The sequence below is a fragment of the Sesamum indicum genome, linkage group LG12 (genome assembly GCF_026168435.1).
Source record: "Sesamum indicum cultivar Baizhima isolate 11 linkage group LG12, ASM2616843v1, whole genome shotgun sequence".
NCBI lineage: Eukaryota > Viridiplantae > Streptophyta > Magnoliopsida > Lamiales > Pedaliaceae > Sesamum > Sesamum indicum.
The window spans coordinates 8,070,805-8,088,382 of NC_142668.1; the positions used below are offsets into that span (position 1 = coordinate 8,070,805).

Genomic DNA, 17,578 nt, shown 5'->3' on the forward strand with positions numbered 1-17,578 from the left:
TAGATATAGCTTATAATGATCGTATCTTTCGACACAGACATTGATCCCAGATGTATGCTACAAAATTAATTCAAGAGCTTACTTTTCAAAATAAAATATAATATTTTAAAATTTTTAAATAATTATTAAAATAAATTATATCGACACACCTTACAATTAAATAAAACAACACAAATAATCCATGTTATTTATAAAATTAAAAACATTCTATTGATTCTGTAATTATAATTACAATACACTCTTTATTTAGGGACAAAAATTTACATATACACTTTCAAAATAAATTACATTGACACCTATTTAAAAAACTTATTTGTACTTTTTAAAAATACAAATATTTATATAATTGGATTTAACGTCATATTTTATAATATACCAGTCATTATAGCTTGTCGTCTCTACATGCATATAATAAATAATTTTTCACACTTTAAAATATAATATAAATAAAAATAAAATATATATACCAACACATTATATTTTAAAAAAATAAATAAATAAAATAAAATTAATCTAAAGATATTATCGATACAAAAAATATTTGATGTGAGTGAAATTTTTATATTAGTATAGATCATATAGATGAAAAGAAGAATTTGAATATGATTGATTGAAAATATATAAAAATATTTTTGATAATCTAAAAAATTAATATCGTGATGTAAGTAATCGCTAATTGTGTATAATTTTTTTTTTATTTTATATTATAATGTATAGATGTAGGAGTCATGTTTTCATTTTTGCCAAACCCCAGCTGAATTGTAAATTCAGTTGCCATTTGCCAATGGCAGACTAGCAATTTCAGGGAAATCGAATGGGGAGATCAGTAACTGACAAAACCCTAGTCTGTGTTTCTCAGAAAAAACGGAGTGATATATATCAGAGTCACTTCACCATTTCTAGATCATCCTCCTAAACCCGATTCTGGAGCCAGCATTTTCCTCTTTTTGCTCTCTCGCGACCTATCGCAGGTACATGAATATTCCACTCTAAAGCTTCATCATTTTTTGGTTCCGTCCTCCATCTCGATTTTTGTGATGCTTTTTTAATCTTGTTTGATGCTGGTTTATCTGTCGTTTTCTGTTTGGAGGTTGATGCTTTTTGTTTTGTTTTTCTTGGTTTATGGAACATTTTTTCTCAGACGCTTGAGTTTAGTTGATTGACGAATTGTTTGGGAATTTCGTAGTTCATATGGAATTGCTTTATTTGATGCTAAAGTTTATTGTGGTTTAGCGGGATTGCACCCTGTGGAATATAATAGACTTTTTGGGTTTCTTATTTGGCAAAGGTAGAGCTACTGGACATGGGAAATTCATATGAATTCTGGTTATTGTTCTCGCTGTTGTTTGCGGTTCTCTAGCACGTCCAATGCTTGGTAATCGGGTAGTGATCATGATATCAATGTCACGGTTATGACAATTTAGCTTTCAGTATAGTTCATGGGATTCTTGACGTGCTGAAGACTCTGGTTCAGTTATTAAACATAGATGCAACTGTCAATGTTACGTAACTGATTGAGAGGAGAAATGGATATTTGCACATGCAACTGACATCAACCTTCGTGCTGGAATAAACTGCAGTGGATTTCTAGTGATTTTTAGTTTTAATCCGTTAGTAATACTCCATAGTAATATTCAGAAGGATTTTTATTATTTGTGATCAAGATGACATAAGAACTAGGTCCATCAGTTTGGTAATATTGTCAATGATTTGCTGTGCTAATAAGTTTCTTGTTGAAGATTGTTATGCTTGAGATTTTTGTTTTGGTTTTTGTTAATTAACTTAATTGTCTTCATACTTGTGTATGTCTAAATGTAGTGTGGAATCTGGGTATTCTCAAAATGGAAATAGGGGTTCTTTGGAGTTCTCAAGAGATACTTACTGACCTAGTATTGTTATTTTTGACACAATATAAAGGAGTCTGTATTAAGATTTGAAATGCTAGGAGAGATAACTTTGGAGCTCAATTTAACTGAAAAGTCTAGTGTGTTTCTTTTATGGTAAATTACAACGGGCTCCCCCGAGGTTTGCGATAATTACAAATACCCCATCATTCTTAGAAAAATTACAAATACCCCTCTATAATTAACATTCATCTAACAAAAACCCCATAAAATGGGCTGTTCACGATTGGTATTTGTTAGACGACTATTAATTGTAGGGGGGTATTTGTAAACTTTCAAATAACGAGCGGTACTTATATTGTGGCAAGGACCATTGTAATTTACCCTTTCTTTTACCGGCCAATATATGTTCTCAGAGTTGCTGTTTCCTTTGCAGGTCACTGCATTGACTGCGAAAATGGGGGATGGTACACAACATCCATCTGTATTTCGAAAGATACATGGGCAATCTTATCTTTTTTCTCAGATTTCTCCTCACACACACTCTAGAAGTGCTGGATTGCAATACTTGACTGGTGGATATGTTAATGGAGGTCTGCGGAGTCTTTCCATGCCATCATTCCAAGGAACTGGCCTGGAGATTGTTTCACCAGTCTCTCCTTTCCTTATACAGGCTCCAACAGAAAAAGGGTTGTCCGGTTTTATGGTGGATTTCCTCATGGGAGGGGTTTCTGCAGCAGTATCCAAGACTGCTGCTGCTCCAATTGAGAGAGTAAAACTCTTGATTCAAAACCAGGATGAGATGATCCGAGCTGGTCGATTGTCTGAACCTTACAAGGGAATTTCTGATTGCTTTGCTAGAACTATCAAGGATGAAGGTGTACTTTCACTGTGGAGAGGCAACACTGCGAACGTTATAAGATACTTCCCTACTCAGGTTAACAGTCTCATAGAAGTAGTTTTTCTTGTTGAATCGTGACGTAATCTCATTTGATTATGCACTTGAAAGGTGATGCAAAGTTTCTAATGCAGCATCTTCTCATTTACTGCAGCCAACTGACAGTGATATCAATTATCAATCTCTGATGCCTCTTCTTGTGACTGTTTGCAGGCCCTCAACTTTGCCTTCAAAGATTATTTCAAGAGACTGTTTAACTTCAAGAAAGACAAGGATGGTTACTGGAAATGGTTTGCTGGAAACTTGGCATCTGGTGGTGCTGCTGGTGCTTCATCTCTCCTGTTTGTTTACTCTCTTGATTATGCCCGAACGAGGTTGGCAAATGATGCTAAGGCTGCCAAAAAGGGTGGAGAAAGGCAGTTCAATGGCTTGATTGATGTTTACAGAAAAACAATCCAATCTGATGGTCTTGTTGGACTTTACCGTGGATTCAACATTTCTTGTGTTGGAATTATCGTCTACCGTGGGCTTTATTTTGGAATGTATGATTCTCTGAAACCGGTCGTTCTAACTGGTTCATTGCAGGTTGGTATACTTGAGAATCTTGTAATCTTGACTTCTGTGTTGATGGCTTTCTTCCTTGCGTCTGTCTTCTCTTGAATGCTTCTCCCCTTTTTCTTTAATTCATGTCTGTGGAAGTTTATCTGAAAAATTAGAGTGATGTGTTGTAATTGTTGCTTAAATAATATTATTGAGCCAGTGACACAATTTAATCAAATGTTCGATATATCTTCAGGAAGATGTTGCATTATGGATATGAATGATATATATTGCTTATTCCACTATATTGCTTTATTGCAATTATACTTGATTTGTCATAATGCATATCTCATGCATGCTTCAGAAGTCTAGTGTAGGATAAAGTTGCCAATTGCAGGCTTTACATTTACATGACTTGGCTTGGTATTGGTATGTACAGGATAGTTTCTTAGCTAGTTTCCTTCTGGGGTGGGGAATCACCATCGGTGCTGGCTTGGCTTCTTACCCAATTGATACCGTGCGTAGAAGGATGATGATGACTTCAGGAGAGGCTGTCAAATATAAGAGCTCAATTGATGCATTTTCGCAGATCGTGAAGAAAGAAGGAACTAAGTCACTCTTCAAGGGTGCTGGAGCAAACATCTTAAGAGCTGTTGCAGGTGCTGGCGTGCTTGCTGGCTACGACAAATTGCAGGTTCTCGTCTTGGGCAAGAAGTATGGTTCTGGTGGTGGTGGTTAATATCAAAATGGTGATATAATGACAATGACGATTAAGTGATGTTCTTATCTAGATGGTCATCCGCGTCTTTGGAATAATATTTTTGTGAACATTGTTTTTGTTGGTGCCTTTTGCCTTTGCTGGAAATCCTGTATAAATTTATAGCAGCATACCTGTTTGGAACGCTGTGTTTTCATGAGGACGAGTGTTCAGCCTCAACTAGATAGTTTGGTCCTTTTTTGGGACTGAATAATCTTTAGCCCCACTTCGTTGCTCTTTGTTGTATTAGTCGCACTGTCAGTGTATTGTTGAGTTATATCTGTTGCAAGTTATGCCATCGCTTATGAAGAATTGCCTTGTCCTGTTATTCTCAAAGTAGGATGCATTGACATTTCTGTCAGTTTTCTTTGTTGTGTGTCGTCTGAATTGTGGTAAGTAGGCGTGACAATTGGGCGACAGAAATGGGTCGGGTTTGAAAAGAGTTTAAATGAATTATTCAAAATGGTGTAATAATATCAAATTCATAAAAAAAGACTGTAATAATAATTAAACATAAAATTTTAATACTTTTTTTCGCGGTTGCCACCTATGTAAATATATATTATATTATATATGTGTGATATATATAACTAAAAGTTATATTTTAAATTACTTAAAATCTGACCATTCATGTTTTAACAATTAAAAACTAATAATTATTATAATAAGAGTACAATAGACGATTTAATTAAAATTTAATATCGTTAAGTATAATTAATGAAAGAAGCGGGTGTGCATTATGTTAAAATATACAAATTTGGCCTATTATATTAATATTGGAGAATTTTCAACTAAAATTTATGAATTTTTATGCAATTTATTCTATAATTTAACCCCCAAAAAAGAAACACTATGTTTGTTTTCATTTTCAAGTTATCTTCGAAACGAGTCAAAACATACCCAATGTTTGTCATAATTTAAAAACACCTTATCTAGGTGTTTTAAACTGTTTTAGCATAAATACATACATATATATGCACACATACATATACATAAAAATATATAAAAAAGATATGATTTACAATGAATAGTAATTTTTATCTTCCAAAACACAATATTAAACATACAATATTTATTTTAAATTATCTTCAAAAATAAATTCAAACATAATACTATCTTTAACACACACTTATTTATTTTTTTTTCTCTCTCTATCTCCACAAAATACAAACAAAACACTGAGAAAACAAATCCAAACATTAGAAAAGGTTTTTATTGAGATTGTAATGGCCAAATAGGGAAACACAAATCTTAAGCAAATTGAAAGGCAATTTGGGGTCCGGCTGTACAGTACATACTCTGACTGTCCATGTAGCTTGCCTCTCAACACCTTTCTCACTCGAACGCCTCTCCTACTACTCTTCTCTTCTCTTCTCGGGTGCCTATTGCTCGATCGCCGGCGGTAGGTGGCCTCTTCTCTAGTTTTCCATTCACATCTACAGGCTTTGCCCGCCTTTCATTCTTCGATGTGTTTCAATAAGTTATTTTGTTTGGAAATCCATATAGCTGTGTTTTGTATAAGAGTACTAATCTTTATTTATTTTGAAATTGATATACAAGTATCTTATGTATTTGCTTTCTGTTTGCTGTGAATTTGAAATTTCAGGTTTAATTTTATTTTTCTCATTTTTTGAGTTCTGTCTTCTTCTTCTTCTTCTTCTTTTTGTTGTTGTTTTGTTTTTCTTTTATAGATGATTTTCAAGAATGTCCTTTTTACATGCGAAACTATTGTGTTTTTAATAGGAGTGCTGATAGAATATTGCTCGGAAGTTTGGTGTTTTTGTTTCTTTTGAACGTAAACTGCCATGCTTCCTGCTGACTTACTTTAAAAACCATTATTTTGTGTGTGAGTTTTTGTCATGTGTTGATTTCCTTTTCTCGATATTGGTAATTATGATTTCCTGCTAAGTTGTTATTTGTATTAACCCCTATATTATGAAATATCTATTATGCAATTGCTGTCTCCTCCCTTCTGTAGTATTGTGATATGATTCGATTCACCTTTGTCATAGTTTAAGTGGCTAAATGCATAATATGCTGGCATTCTTGTTTTTGTAGTACGAGCGCAATCGTATTACTGTGCCAGAATAGTTAGGTACTTAGTACTATCTTTCTATAGCGTTTAGTAATTGCCATCTTCTTCTTGGTTTGGTAATTATTCTCTTATGTGAATTTAGATTCAAGTAATAGACTCCCAAGGATCTTTGACCACCTATTGCTTAAGCTTAACAAGAAATAATTATATCTATAATTGGAGACTTTTCTATATGAATGCCTATCATATGCCTTAAGCAGTCGAAGTTCCTGTATATGCAATTTAGCGCCTACAGCTTTCTCAATAGTTGTAAATATTACTCAATTCTTACTATCACTTCTAGAATGAAGTTTTGTTAAGAGAACATGCACAAAATACCATTTTAAATTTGATTTTGATTATCAACCAAACTCATCCGGGCTTCCTTCCCCCAGTCAAAGACAATATGAAAAGGGAAAGAACTTGAAGTGCATGCACATTATTTTAGCGACTTCTCTTGGTTTTACGTGTATATTATGGCCGCCCACATGGTACCATCCAGTCACTTTGTGGCAGAGCATAAGCTTTATTTCTGTATATCCGCTATCTTAATTGCAATCCAGACTAAGTCTACTTCTTGCAGTTGTAATTGGACTTTGAACGGTGTAAGATAGGGCATGTTACTCGTTTGAAGGATTGAATTTTCTGAGTGATGCTGCGAACATTAGCTTAATACATTTAATTATGGCCTTTGTTGCTATTCTGGAATGAAGGCAGTTGGAACCAAAGTCCTAACTTGATATGTGCTAAGAGGCAAGCATTTCTTGTAGTACTAATCTCATAAATGAGGACACCTGTTCTTTATTAGGACTTGAGGCAAACATGCTAAATGGACACAATAAATCAGCCTGTGGCTCCCCATTCAGGCCATCATAAGACAAGTAATAAGGCTGCAGGTGACACTGTTTGGATACTGTGTTAGAATGGCAGCCACTTCGAAGATGAGGGTAGCTGCAATCATCCGGAACTAGGAGCCTTTCACTCCATTAGCAAATGCATTGGAGTAGTTGATGCTATGCAAAGTGTTGATCAGAGGGTTCCTTGAACTTTGACCCAATAATTTGTTTGACACAGTGGTCGATGAATTTCTGCATATGATATCTGACTTGAATTTGTCTTGATCACTTTCTGTTTTGGTATTCCTTGTGCTTGAAAAGGAGATGAAATCATTTTTGGATTTATGGTGAATCTTCTGGTGATGACATCAACTAAATCACGGAAAATGTGTTGTTTTATATGACCATGTTTCTTAATCTATTTGTACAGATTCATCAATAAGTATGGATGACTTTGACATTGAACTGGATGAGATGGAATTACTTGCAGCTGCTGCTGGTTACCACTACTATACTAGTATTACAAGGCAGCCTGCTCGTAGCTTGTCACCAAAAGGATCAGGGTTCATGACTGAAGTACTCAATGGTCATGATGATTTATGTCGGGAAATGCTCAGGATGGACAAACATGTATTTCAAAAGTTGAGTAATACACTTCGACAGAGAGGCATGCTACGTGACACGGCTGGTGTCATGATAGAGGAACAGTTGGCTATTTTCTTGAACATTGTTGGTCACAATGAGCGTAACAGAGTAATACAAGAGCGGTTTCAACATTCTGGAGAAACAATAAGTAGGCACTTTAATAACGTGTTGAAGGCGGTTAAGTCACTATCACGTGAGTTTCTTCAGATGCCATCTCTCACGACTCCAATAGAGATCCTGAAAAGTAATAGATTCTACCCATACTTTGAGGTGGACACCTGAATTCTTATACTTCCCATACTATATAGATTTGGAAATATTATTTACACTATTTGTTTCTGTTTAGGACTGCATCGGAGTTATAGATGGCATGCATATTCCAGCACATGTTCCAGCGAAGGATCAGTGTAGGTTTCGCAACCGAAAAGGTGTTTTATCACAAAATGTGTTAGTAGCCTGCACATTTGATCTCCAGTTCATATTTGTGTATCCTGGGTGGGAAGGCTCAGCTGCAGATTCACGTGTGTTGAGGGCTGTTCTCAGTGACCCTGATCAGAACTTCCCTCAAGTCCCAGAAGGTTGATCTAGTAACGATTGAGCCCCTCATAACCCATGTCTCTTTCTTTAATTTTTCGCATGTCCTAATCATTCATATGATGATATGAAAATACATGTATATACTAAATTCTATATTACAGGTAAATATTACCTTGTTGATCTGGGTTATGATAATATGAACGGATTTATTGCACCATATGAAGGAGTGCGGTATCACCTCCATGAATATCGAGGTGCTAATCTTTTACCTAGGAATGCGAAGGAACTGTTTAATCACCGCCACTCGTCTTTAACCAATGTCATCAGGAGGTCTTTTAATATTCTGAAAGAAAGATTTCCAATCCTGAAACTTGCTCCTCAATATGCTTTCCACACACAGAGGGATATTGTTATAGCTGCATGCGTAATACACAATCACATCCGACGCGAGGAGAAAAATGATTGGTTGTTTAGTAGCATTGAAGGTGGGATGACTGAGGAGTCATGTGGTCTTGATGAACAGCCTGATCTACAATCACCTTTCTCAATTCATGAACATATGGCCACATCACGAAGAGACTCAATTGCTGCAGCTATGTGGAATGATTTTATGAATAAGTGGGATGAATGGTAATTAGCAGCAGTTTACGTATTGAATACTGACATCTAGTCTAGTTGCAGGGTTATGTTGGAAATGAGTGGACAAGCATGCGCTCCTTGCTTTTCCGGTGTTATATTGTATAAGTTGGATTTCACTTTTTGGTGGCACTTGCTGTCTTTATAGCAGCTATTTCACCAATAAAGTGCATGACTATTGTTTTGCAGTTGGTTACAAATATTAATCAAACTACAAGAGAGCTATGTTTTGAGAATTCATATTCAGATACTAAATGGAGCCTAATGGTTCTTCACCCCTCTTTTCCTCTGTTCTTTTTTTCTTTTCCTAATTTTCTTTCCAAGAATTGTTTTTACTATTCTTTCGTAGAACCTTGTTTGAGCTCTCTTCTTAGTCTTTTGGGTCATCAAGCTGGCATGAATGTATTGACTCCAAGGGCAATTGAAGTTCTGAGCAAACTGTGGTCCCTTTCCAATAAAATGAGGCACTTGGATTATCAAATGGCCGCCTGGTTGAACTATGCAGAAACTAGGAATGCGAAGTCATGGTGGGTTGGGGAGGGGCTCTATTCGACTTGGCCCATTATCTTCTGTATCTAGAAAACATGCTGGCAGATGGTATACTAAAACCCAATCATCTAACCGAAGTCTCGAAACTGACTATGTTGCAGCACCTCCAGTAATTCCCCCTCCTCTAAAGAATGGATGGGATTGTCTACCAGGGCCTCTTCAACTCAGTTGTCAGGAGTAGCATGGGCCATAATGAAAATGGCCAAAGAGCCCTCTCAATCGTCATGCTTCTTAAGGTGAAGTTGATGAGGAGTCTGATGGTATTGGTAACACTAATGACAGCTTCTAATTGATGTTCTCGATTCAGATGGAAGCCAGAAAAGCCATGAGATCTGGAAGAACAGGTGGTTTAAGGAACTTTTTCAATGTCAAGATAGTTAGACAGTGAGCCTATAAATGAGCCCGAGAGACAGTGGCTTTGCCTGGCACGTGCAGGAGGTCCTGGAGCAATTGATTTGTATTGCGGCTTGCAGCCCCTTATTACACATGCAAGGCTAAAGGATCCAAAAGGGTGAAGCTCCACAGAGAGCTTGCCGAACTTTTAGATGAGGAACTTCGCAGGAGGGGACGTCAGCAGTGACTGCTGGTAAAATGCTTTTCCAAATGAAAAGGTCTGGAAGAAAGAGCTGACGAAGAAATAGTATGGGCACCTGAGGTTGTAATCATGAATACCAGGCATTGGAAACAATGAATAAGAAAGTATGGCATTTTTGTTGAAGTTTGAATTTTCTTAGTATGTACATTGTATGAACGTTTTGAGTTGAGTGTATGATAAATCTTTCCCTTTCCTTAGTATCATTTTACAGTGGATTGGCATGGAAATCAAGAGCTTCTTAAGTATTTCGATGCATATTCTGCCATCAAAGCCTGACATTCATATGGACTGCAGGGGCACCGGGGCATGAGTGCCTTGATATTTGACGCTTCAGCTGTGGGATATGCAGAGGCTGAACGTCTGAGCAAGTACTTTGAAGACACATATGGAATAGGCTTGCTTGGGAAAGAAAGAGGGTACTCAGCTATTCTGCCCGGGAGGAAAACATTGACTCTGTGAATATGTGGTAGAGAAGCAAGATATGGACAACTTTAACTAGTACTCTCAAGGTGCGCTGTCTGTGTCTGTGCAGGCGCGAGTGTATGGGTGTTCAATGTGTGTATGGTTTGGTTGCTTGTTTCTTTCTCAATCTTGATGGTGCTAGTATGAATTGTCTTTGGTGTTTGCTTATGTTATGGTAGTTTCTAAAGGTGCATAAATGCTTGGGTAATCAAATCTGAGGCATGAAATGCGGTCATGTCAAGAAATGTTTTTGAACCAAATGAAGCACATGAGCGAGGATAATCAGCTGCTCATTTGGTTGAGGAACAAAGTTGCAGAAGAACAGACGAGCAAGAAACCTCTTGAAGAAGAGTCTTATTGAATATTGACTGAGAAGCTGTGGAAACTGTGGAAGAGAACCAATAATGACGCTGAGGACGAAAAAACATCATGGACAAAAGAAGAGGTATTCTGTAATTCCATGCATGTCTCAAGAGTAAAACGTTCTCGTCAAACTTGTATATTTGGTGGAAATGTTAATTTGATTATGATGAAATTTGATAAAGTTGGTTACTTTGGGTTATATTGTTCATGAATCATGAAGACGTGGCCTACTTAATCAGTTATTTTTCATAACTTTGGTGATATTTCTCTTTCATGTTTTGGAAAGTGAAATGACACTGGCCTACTTGATGGATTCTTTTCGTTAGTGGTATGCTGCTGAAAATAGGAAATCCCAGTTATAGCACTTGGATCCATATATCAGTTAATTTCTTTTGCAAGGGTTATTATATATAAACCAGTGCTATTTCTTTACACAAATTGTGGAGGAGGTTTTCTACATATTCCACTTCCATTCTGTTTCATGGTAGAGATGGTAAAGTCAAAACTGTGTTGACTTTGAAACTGTATGGACATTTACATCTAGTCCTATGCAGTTAGATTGTAGAAGTCAACTGTTTGGAGTCCGAATATGTGTTATTTGGCCTCGAAACCAGCTTCTAGCTTCGATTTAATGCGCCTCTGGTTTATCTTGCGAGCATGTTGTTGGTTGTGTGAAATGACTTAAAACTTCTTAAGTGTGTCAGATAACTGTGCTTGCTAGTTATTTTTTCCATGTCAGCATGAGTAGTCTGCTTTTTGTTAAAAATTTCGTACTTCTAGTGGAACCTCTCCATAATATAGTCTTTTTGGGGGTCCAGACTATGTCTCTACTTGTACCAATATTAACCACATTGTATATGCATGATTTTATACTTGGATGGATTTCCAAGAACAGTTTTTCATAGAGTGATCCAACAGTTATATGATGTCAGAAACAATGAGGAGAAATTAGAGAAAGTCCAGCAGTATGGATGTGGAAAGGTAACAACTCAATCCTAGTAAATGTCTCTTCAGTGGAGGAATGTCTATGCACGTAACATTCCTTGTCTGTTACTGCCCATAAAATTTTTCTTTTTGTTTGCTGGAGCTACACATATGTAGATCATCCCCTACTTGCCGGTGGAACAAAGACATTCATTTTCGTGATCATCTGCTGCTTATTTCATACTTCTGTCATTGACTTCTAGGAGCAACTTAAAGTTCTGCATTAGTTTATTGACTCATGCACTGGTCAGTGGATTGCAATGAAATAAGCAGCTAATCATTCTGTTATAATTTATTTTGCAGGCGTCGCTTTTCAGTTTTATTTTCAACAAGTGCTGCCAATTTTCTTACTTTTATAATTTGGTTTTAGGGCAGAAAGAGGCAGTCACATTCATTCAGTTGCAGGACAAAGAAATGGAGGAATTTGTTAATAAGAGGGAAAAGCTGATGAAGGCACATGAAGAACGGATGTTGGATCTGAAGCGCCCCCCGGCATTGGGATGAAAAGATGGCTCTTGATAAGGAACTTGACGAGGAGTTGAATAAGCTTATGGAAGAATACACTCCAAGTTGATCAAAGCAGGATTATGACAAAAACTGGCCACCGACAGAACTTCAGAAGAAAATGAGACACTGAAGATTTTTGGGCTTTGTTTGGTTTTGTGTTTTTCGTTTTTTTCAAGATAAGATAAAACACACTCAATGTTTGTTTTTGTGTTTTTACATCTTATCTCTGTGTTTTTTTATTTTTTTATTTTATATATATAATATAAAAGAGACATGATTTGACAATGAACAGTGATTTTTGTCTTCAAAACATATAACATTAAACATACGATATTTATATATAAAAGATATGATTTGACAATAAACAGTGATTTTTATATCCCAAATCCCAATATCAAACCTACACCATTTATTTTAAAGTATTTTAAATTATCTCAAAACACAAATTCATCAAACATATCATCTATTTTCAACATACACTTATTTATCTCTATTTTTCTCTCTCTATCTCCAAAACACAAAACAAAATACTCAAACTACAAATCCAAACACAATGTTGGTGTTTGTCTTTCATGTGCATTTTTGATAAGTTGTAGGTCCATAAGCCTGTCAATGGGCGGGGTCATACCAATAAAACGTTTATCATTAGGACTGTATGTGGTAATGTGTTTGGGAAATGTTAGGTAATTTTTTGGTTAAATTTAGTATTTGTGTGTTTTTTAAAAGCTTAGTTAAAGTTAGCTTGATAATTATTAGTATCATACTTTGTGGTCTAATTGGGTGGTGTTTGTTGGGATGATTGCAGTCTTTAAGAGCTCATTTGGTTGTGTTTTCATTTTCATTTTCAGTTTTCAACAATTGAAAATGTGTAGAAATGCTTTATTGGTTTTTGTGCGAAAACTGAGAATATGTTTGGATTAGTTGTTTCCAAATATAGGTATATAGGTATAAGAATGCTAAATATTGGTATATGTATTTTTGATGTGATAGAAAGACAATTATGACAAGCCCATGTGATCTATATAAATTTGAAATTGAGAATTAAAATAAGAATGCATTCTCACTAAAAATGACTTGACCAAACAAATTCTCACCTACTCAGCATTGCATATGAATTAGTCATAAGACCACAATCCAACAGACCTTCCCCACTAGACTGGAGTAGCAAGAAGAGAAGCCTAATGTAGTTCGATTTTACTCGCATCAATCACGAACGAAGCACTAAAAAACTATTCTTGATTCGATTAGAATACAAATAAGATCAGAAAGGCCATCATTAACAATCAGAATTCTTAATTAGAATTAAAATAATAGAAATAACATGCACCAATCCCAATAAAAATTGGAGTTGTTTTTGAGGAATCAGGGATGTCTGAAGGTAAGTGAGAGATTGCGGCACCATTGAGAATTATTTAAAGAATTAGCTGCTATTTCAGTGGTTGAAGTAATAGGAAAAAGTGAAAAAAATTTCATTGAAAACACAACCAAACAAGTCTAAGTTTTTTTGACTATTCATAGTGATGCCTAAAACATACACCAGACCCATAACTAGGCCCAACTTTAGTGAAGTCCAGTGATAAGCTCCCAAAGGCACAAGGCCTAAGAGCGCACAACCCACAGACTTGATACCTGTTTCCTATGTTGAGGAGAGGTGGGCTGCATCCAAAAGGTCCCGGCCCACAAGGTGGGGCTGCCTGACGCTCGCTTGCCCGATCAATGTGGTTTCTCGACACTCGCCTGCCTAACCAACGTGGTGCTCTGTACAGGTGGCAGGAAGTCATTCTCTTACCCAAGAAAGGAGACCACCATGTAGGAAATGATAAGGCTCAAGGACTTGAATGGACTTCCCACACAACTCAACAACACCCTAAGTACATGCAGACCTTGAGTTGTTATTATCTTATCTTGCATAATTTTATTTTTTTTACAATTGTTTACTAATTTAGGCGTCAACGTATTAACGTTCTTTTTGTAGGTCCCCTGTTCTAGGCTTGCTAATGATTTAGCCCAAGGGATTCAAGTTCAAGAATATCACGAGCTATTCTTGCTCGCATCAAGTGGCATTGTTTGTTGGAACACATAGCTAAGACTGAGATTAATAGAAGCACCAAAGAGTGAAATTGAGAAACAAAAGGGTGTCGATGTCACGATTGCAGTTAATCAAGCATTGCAGGTAGTGTAAGGGGACACCGCTAGCCTATATTGTGCACACTATGGGGAGATCTTCAGGCCCCATCGAGCCCGCGGATCCTCCGTGGAATAACACTTAATGTCTGGCAAATGGATTTCAAACTTTATGGTAATGTTTGGATTCATGTTTTCGTATTTTTTGAGATAAGATAAAATGCACCCAATGTTTGTTTTTGTATTTTTATTCCTTATTTGTGTGCTTTTTTGTTTTTTAACTTTCTATATATAATATATCTACATTTTAATAATATAAAAAAGACATGATTTGACGATAAACAGTGATTTTTTCCTCTAAAAAATACAACATTAAACATATAATATTTATATATAAAAATATATAAAAAATATGATTTGACAATGAATAGGTCTTTTTGTCTCCCAAATTCCAACATCAAATCCATAAGCTATAGTTTTGACTCAAGTGTCCCATTTGACCACATGCATCACAGGATTCTATATCCAAAATACAAAACAAAAAACTCAAAACACAAATCTAAACATAAGCTATAGTTTTGACTCAAGTGTCCCATTTGACCACATGCACCACAGGATTCTATAGGTGCAACATTCCACATCACAACTCCAAAGTTTCCATTCTTTATGTCAGCACAACCATTTGAGCAAATAATGCAGTCATTGCGTCCACGCTGTGGATACCGACTACTCTTCTTTAGGCTCTCTCTTGACCATACAGGTACATGATGTATGCTATCTCATCAATAATGTTAAAATATTTTTTACAGCAATTTTCTCATGATAGTGCCACCTGCAGATGCACAAATGATAGCTTGATTAGCCAAAATGACACCATTATAAAGTATCTGTAAATGTTCTCATACGAGTAGCTCATGATGATGGCATTTTCTAAATATGTCCTTATGATGTTCCCATGTAGTATACAATGATTCCTTTTTTAACTACACAAAGGAAGTAATGTCATTTACCATCTTAGCAAGTTTAGAGGGAGTGAAGTATTTAGCAAGAAGTTTTTGTTTCAATGTAGCTCATGTCGTGAAACAACCGGCAAGTAGGGACTGAAGCCAATCCTTGGCCTTATCACATAATAAGAATGGAAAAAATACTAAATCTAACAATATCATCACTAATACCATTAAACTTGAAAGTAGGCTAGCTTGATCTCAAAGATGTTGGGTTGGACAATAAGCTTGGCATTGCTGCATATTGCTCCCATCAACTATTAAGAAGGAGTACTCCATCATTGCTCTTTTTAATGCTTGCAAGTTGTTTATTTTGTGTTTGAGCTTCCTCTACCTTCGTCTCTTTCAATTGTTTTTTCTATCAATGGAACGTTTTCTCAATTTTTGAGTCAATTGTGCTAACAAATTAGATAATAGAAAAACCTAAATTAAATAAGATTAGCGGGTTCGATATTATCTCAGATTAAATCCCTGGTTATGGTGTCGAAAACTTGATTGTCAAAATGTGTACAACCTACTAGCATTAGCTATCAATCAATATAGTAAAGTATTGATCAGACAAGGATTTAACAAAATAATGACCAAAACTTTAACTAAGCTATAATTATCTGGATGATTGAAAATTGAGCAATAAACTACTACTACGAAGGGCAGTTACACAAAAAAAGTATGGCTAACGAACATGTTGGAGAAACTTAAAGGGTGAATGAGGTGAATACATTGGGACCTTCCTAATTTTCGCCATACTACATGCCTGGTAACCCGAGGTCACTGGTTAAATTTAATGCGCTTCTGTCAACTGGATTTCTGATAACCAGTGGGCACGGGTCTTGGATGTGCTTCTGTTGAGCCAGTCTCTGATAAATCCGTGGGCACGGGTTATCCTGAATGCCGTCCATTGAATTTCTTCACTCTTTCTCACTCAAGTTCTTTTCTTACACGATTCTTCTTCCTTTGTGAAAGCACCTACAATACCACGAATATTGCCAAAAACAAGCATCATATCTACGGAAAGATGAAAAAATTAATAGAAAATAAATCATATAATTTTTTCTAATCAAATTCCCCCACACTTAAACCATGCTTGTTCTCAAGTATATAACAATTCATACTATCACTCCCTTTTCAACATTCACCCCCTTCATTTCATTCCACCCCATCTCAACTCAAAACAACATTCAAAATAAACTCACTGTCAAGGTGCAAGTGGAAATAGAATTCATAGTGCAAATTCAAGCAAGCCACACAATGGAACAATTATCTCAACAATTTTTTCAGAATCAAAATCCAACGTGAGTTAGCACCATCGCTTAAGATTTAGTCAGATGGCCCAAGGGCTTATGGGTAAACAATAACTTCAAGTCATGATGTGACAAGATTCTACCATAGACTTGCTCTTATATCATATCTCCATTGCTCAGTGGTGAGCTAGGTACAAAAATCAAAAGATCTTTTTCGGGTTGTAATGGGACTTTAGGTAGGGGTTGGAAGAAATAAAAATAAAAGGGTTTCTTTATATTAAAGAAATTTAGATGACATTACTTCCACAATCTCCATGCTACATATTGCTCTTGGTTCAAGTGCCTTTTTTATGGCTGCACAGTCCTTCCTTTTCTTCTATTTACCATTTTCTTTCTCTCCCTCTCTGTCTCCCTCCCTCCCTCTTTTAATATTGCATTACTGATTTTCTCTCTCTATTTTTTTTTTCTATTTTCTTTGCATTTCCTTTCATCAGTCTTCTCCTAGAATCTTTCTCTCTTTTTTTTTTTTTTTTTTTTTTTTTTACGAGGGATTTAAGATTATGCACTTGAATAGTTTGTTGATGGAGAAGACATGCCACAAATGGTCCTTCTAACCTTTAAGGATGGGGTTCAAAGGTATAGTTAAAAAAATGGATATCAAGGCTTGTATCTATAATGACAACAAAATCAGGCTAAGGCTCAATCTGACTACTAAAGATGAAAATTGGTGCAGATTTAAAATAATTTTTTTTGCGTCAATCCTATTGCCCTTATCACTTTCACCACACCTAATTCAACAATTCAATCTCAATACATATAATCAAGCATGTTCTGAAAAATCCAACCAGACATGATATTCACACAACCAAACAATAATGATAGAACAATAATTTAAATATGTGCTCGTAGGCTCAAAAGCTCACAAAAAATTGGCTCTTGTATGTTACTCACACGTATTTGCTTTTTTTTTTTTTATATCAAT

General features: G+C 35.8%; 2 protein-coding genes and 1 pseudogene across 14 annotated transcripts; all 3 read left to right on the plus strand.

Moving 5' to 3' along the window:
* Positions 1 to 812: 812 nt before the first annotated feature.
* Positions 813 to 4,351, plus strand: AAC3 (ADP/ATP carrier 3). Its single transcript, XM_011102045.3, has 4 exons — positions 813 to 971; positions 2,281 to 2,781; positions 2,956 to 3,327; positions 3,722 to 4,351. Exons 2-4 carry the CDS (start codon positions 2,302 to 2,304, stop codon positions 4,019 to 4,021), a joined length of 1,152 nt encoding a protein of 383 aa, XP_011100347.1. The 5' UTR covers positions 813 to 971; positions 2,281 to 2,301; the 3' UTR covers positions 4,022 to 4,351.
* Positions 4,352 to 5,307: 956 nt separating this feature from the next.
* Positions 5,308 to 12,512, plus strand: LOC105178551 (uncharacterized). 13 transcript variants are annotated; one of them, XM_088876373.1, is made up of 7 exons: positions 5,308 to 5,441; positions 7,380 to 7,864; positions 7,941 to 8,172; positions 8,293 to 10,015; positions 10,206 to 10,818; positions 11,632 to 11,717; positions 12,091 to 12,512. In XM_088876373.1, exons 2-4 carry the CDS (start codon positions 7,394 to 7,396, stop codon positions 8,763 to 8,765), a joined length of 1,176 nt encoding a protein of 391 aa, XP_088732499.1. In that variant the 5' UTR covers positions 5,308 to 5,441; positions 7,380 to 7,393; the 3' UTR covers positions 8,766 to 10,015; positions 10,206 to 10,818; positions 11,632 to 11,717; positions 12,091 to 12,512. The 13 variants fall into 13 exon arrangements, with proteins under 13 accessions (XP_088732499.1, XP_088732500.1, XP_088732497.1 ...); XM_088876374.1 differs by having other exon boundaries at positions 12,096 to 12,512; XM_088876371.1 differs by having other exon boundaries at positions 10,206 to 11,717.
* Positions 9,267 to 10,007, plus strand: LOC148784827 (protein SUPPRESSOR OF GENE SILENCING 3 homolog; annotated as a pseudogene).
* Positions 12,513 to 17,578: the final 5,066 nt, after the last annotated feature.

Coding starts and splice junctions, on each gene's coding strand:
- AAC3 (XM_011102045.3), top strand. CDS start 2,302: ATGGGGGATGGTACACAACATCCATCTGTATTTCGAAAGATACATGGG. Junction 2,782..2,955: donor TAAGATACTTCCCTACTCAG/GTTAACAGTCTC, acceptor GACTGTTTGCAG/GCCCTCAACTTTGCCTTCAA. Junction 3,328..3,721: donor TTCTAACTGGTTCATTGCAG/GTTGGTATACTT, acceptor TGGTATGTACAG/GATAGTTTCTTAGCTAGTTT.
- LOC105178551 (XM_020699381.2), top strand. CDS start 7,394: ATGGATGACTTTGACATTGAACTGGATGAGATGGAATTACTTGCAGCT. Junction 7,865..7,940: donor GATTCTACCCATACTTTGAG/GTGGACACCTGA, acceptor GTTTCTGTTTAG/GACTGCATCGGAGTTATAGA. Junction 8,173..8,292: donor CTTCCCTCAAGTCCCAGAAG/GTTGATCTAGTA, acceptor TCTATATTACAG/GTAAATATTACCTTGTTGAT.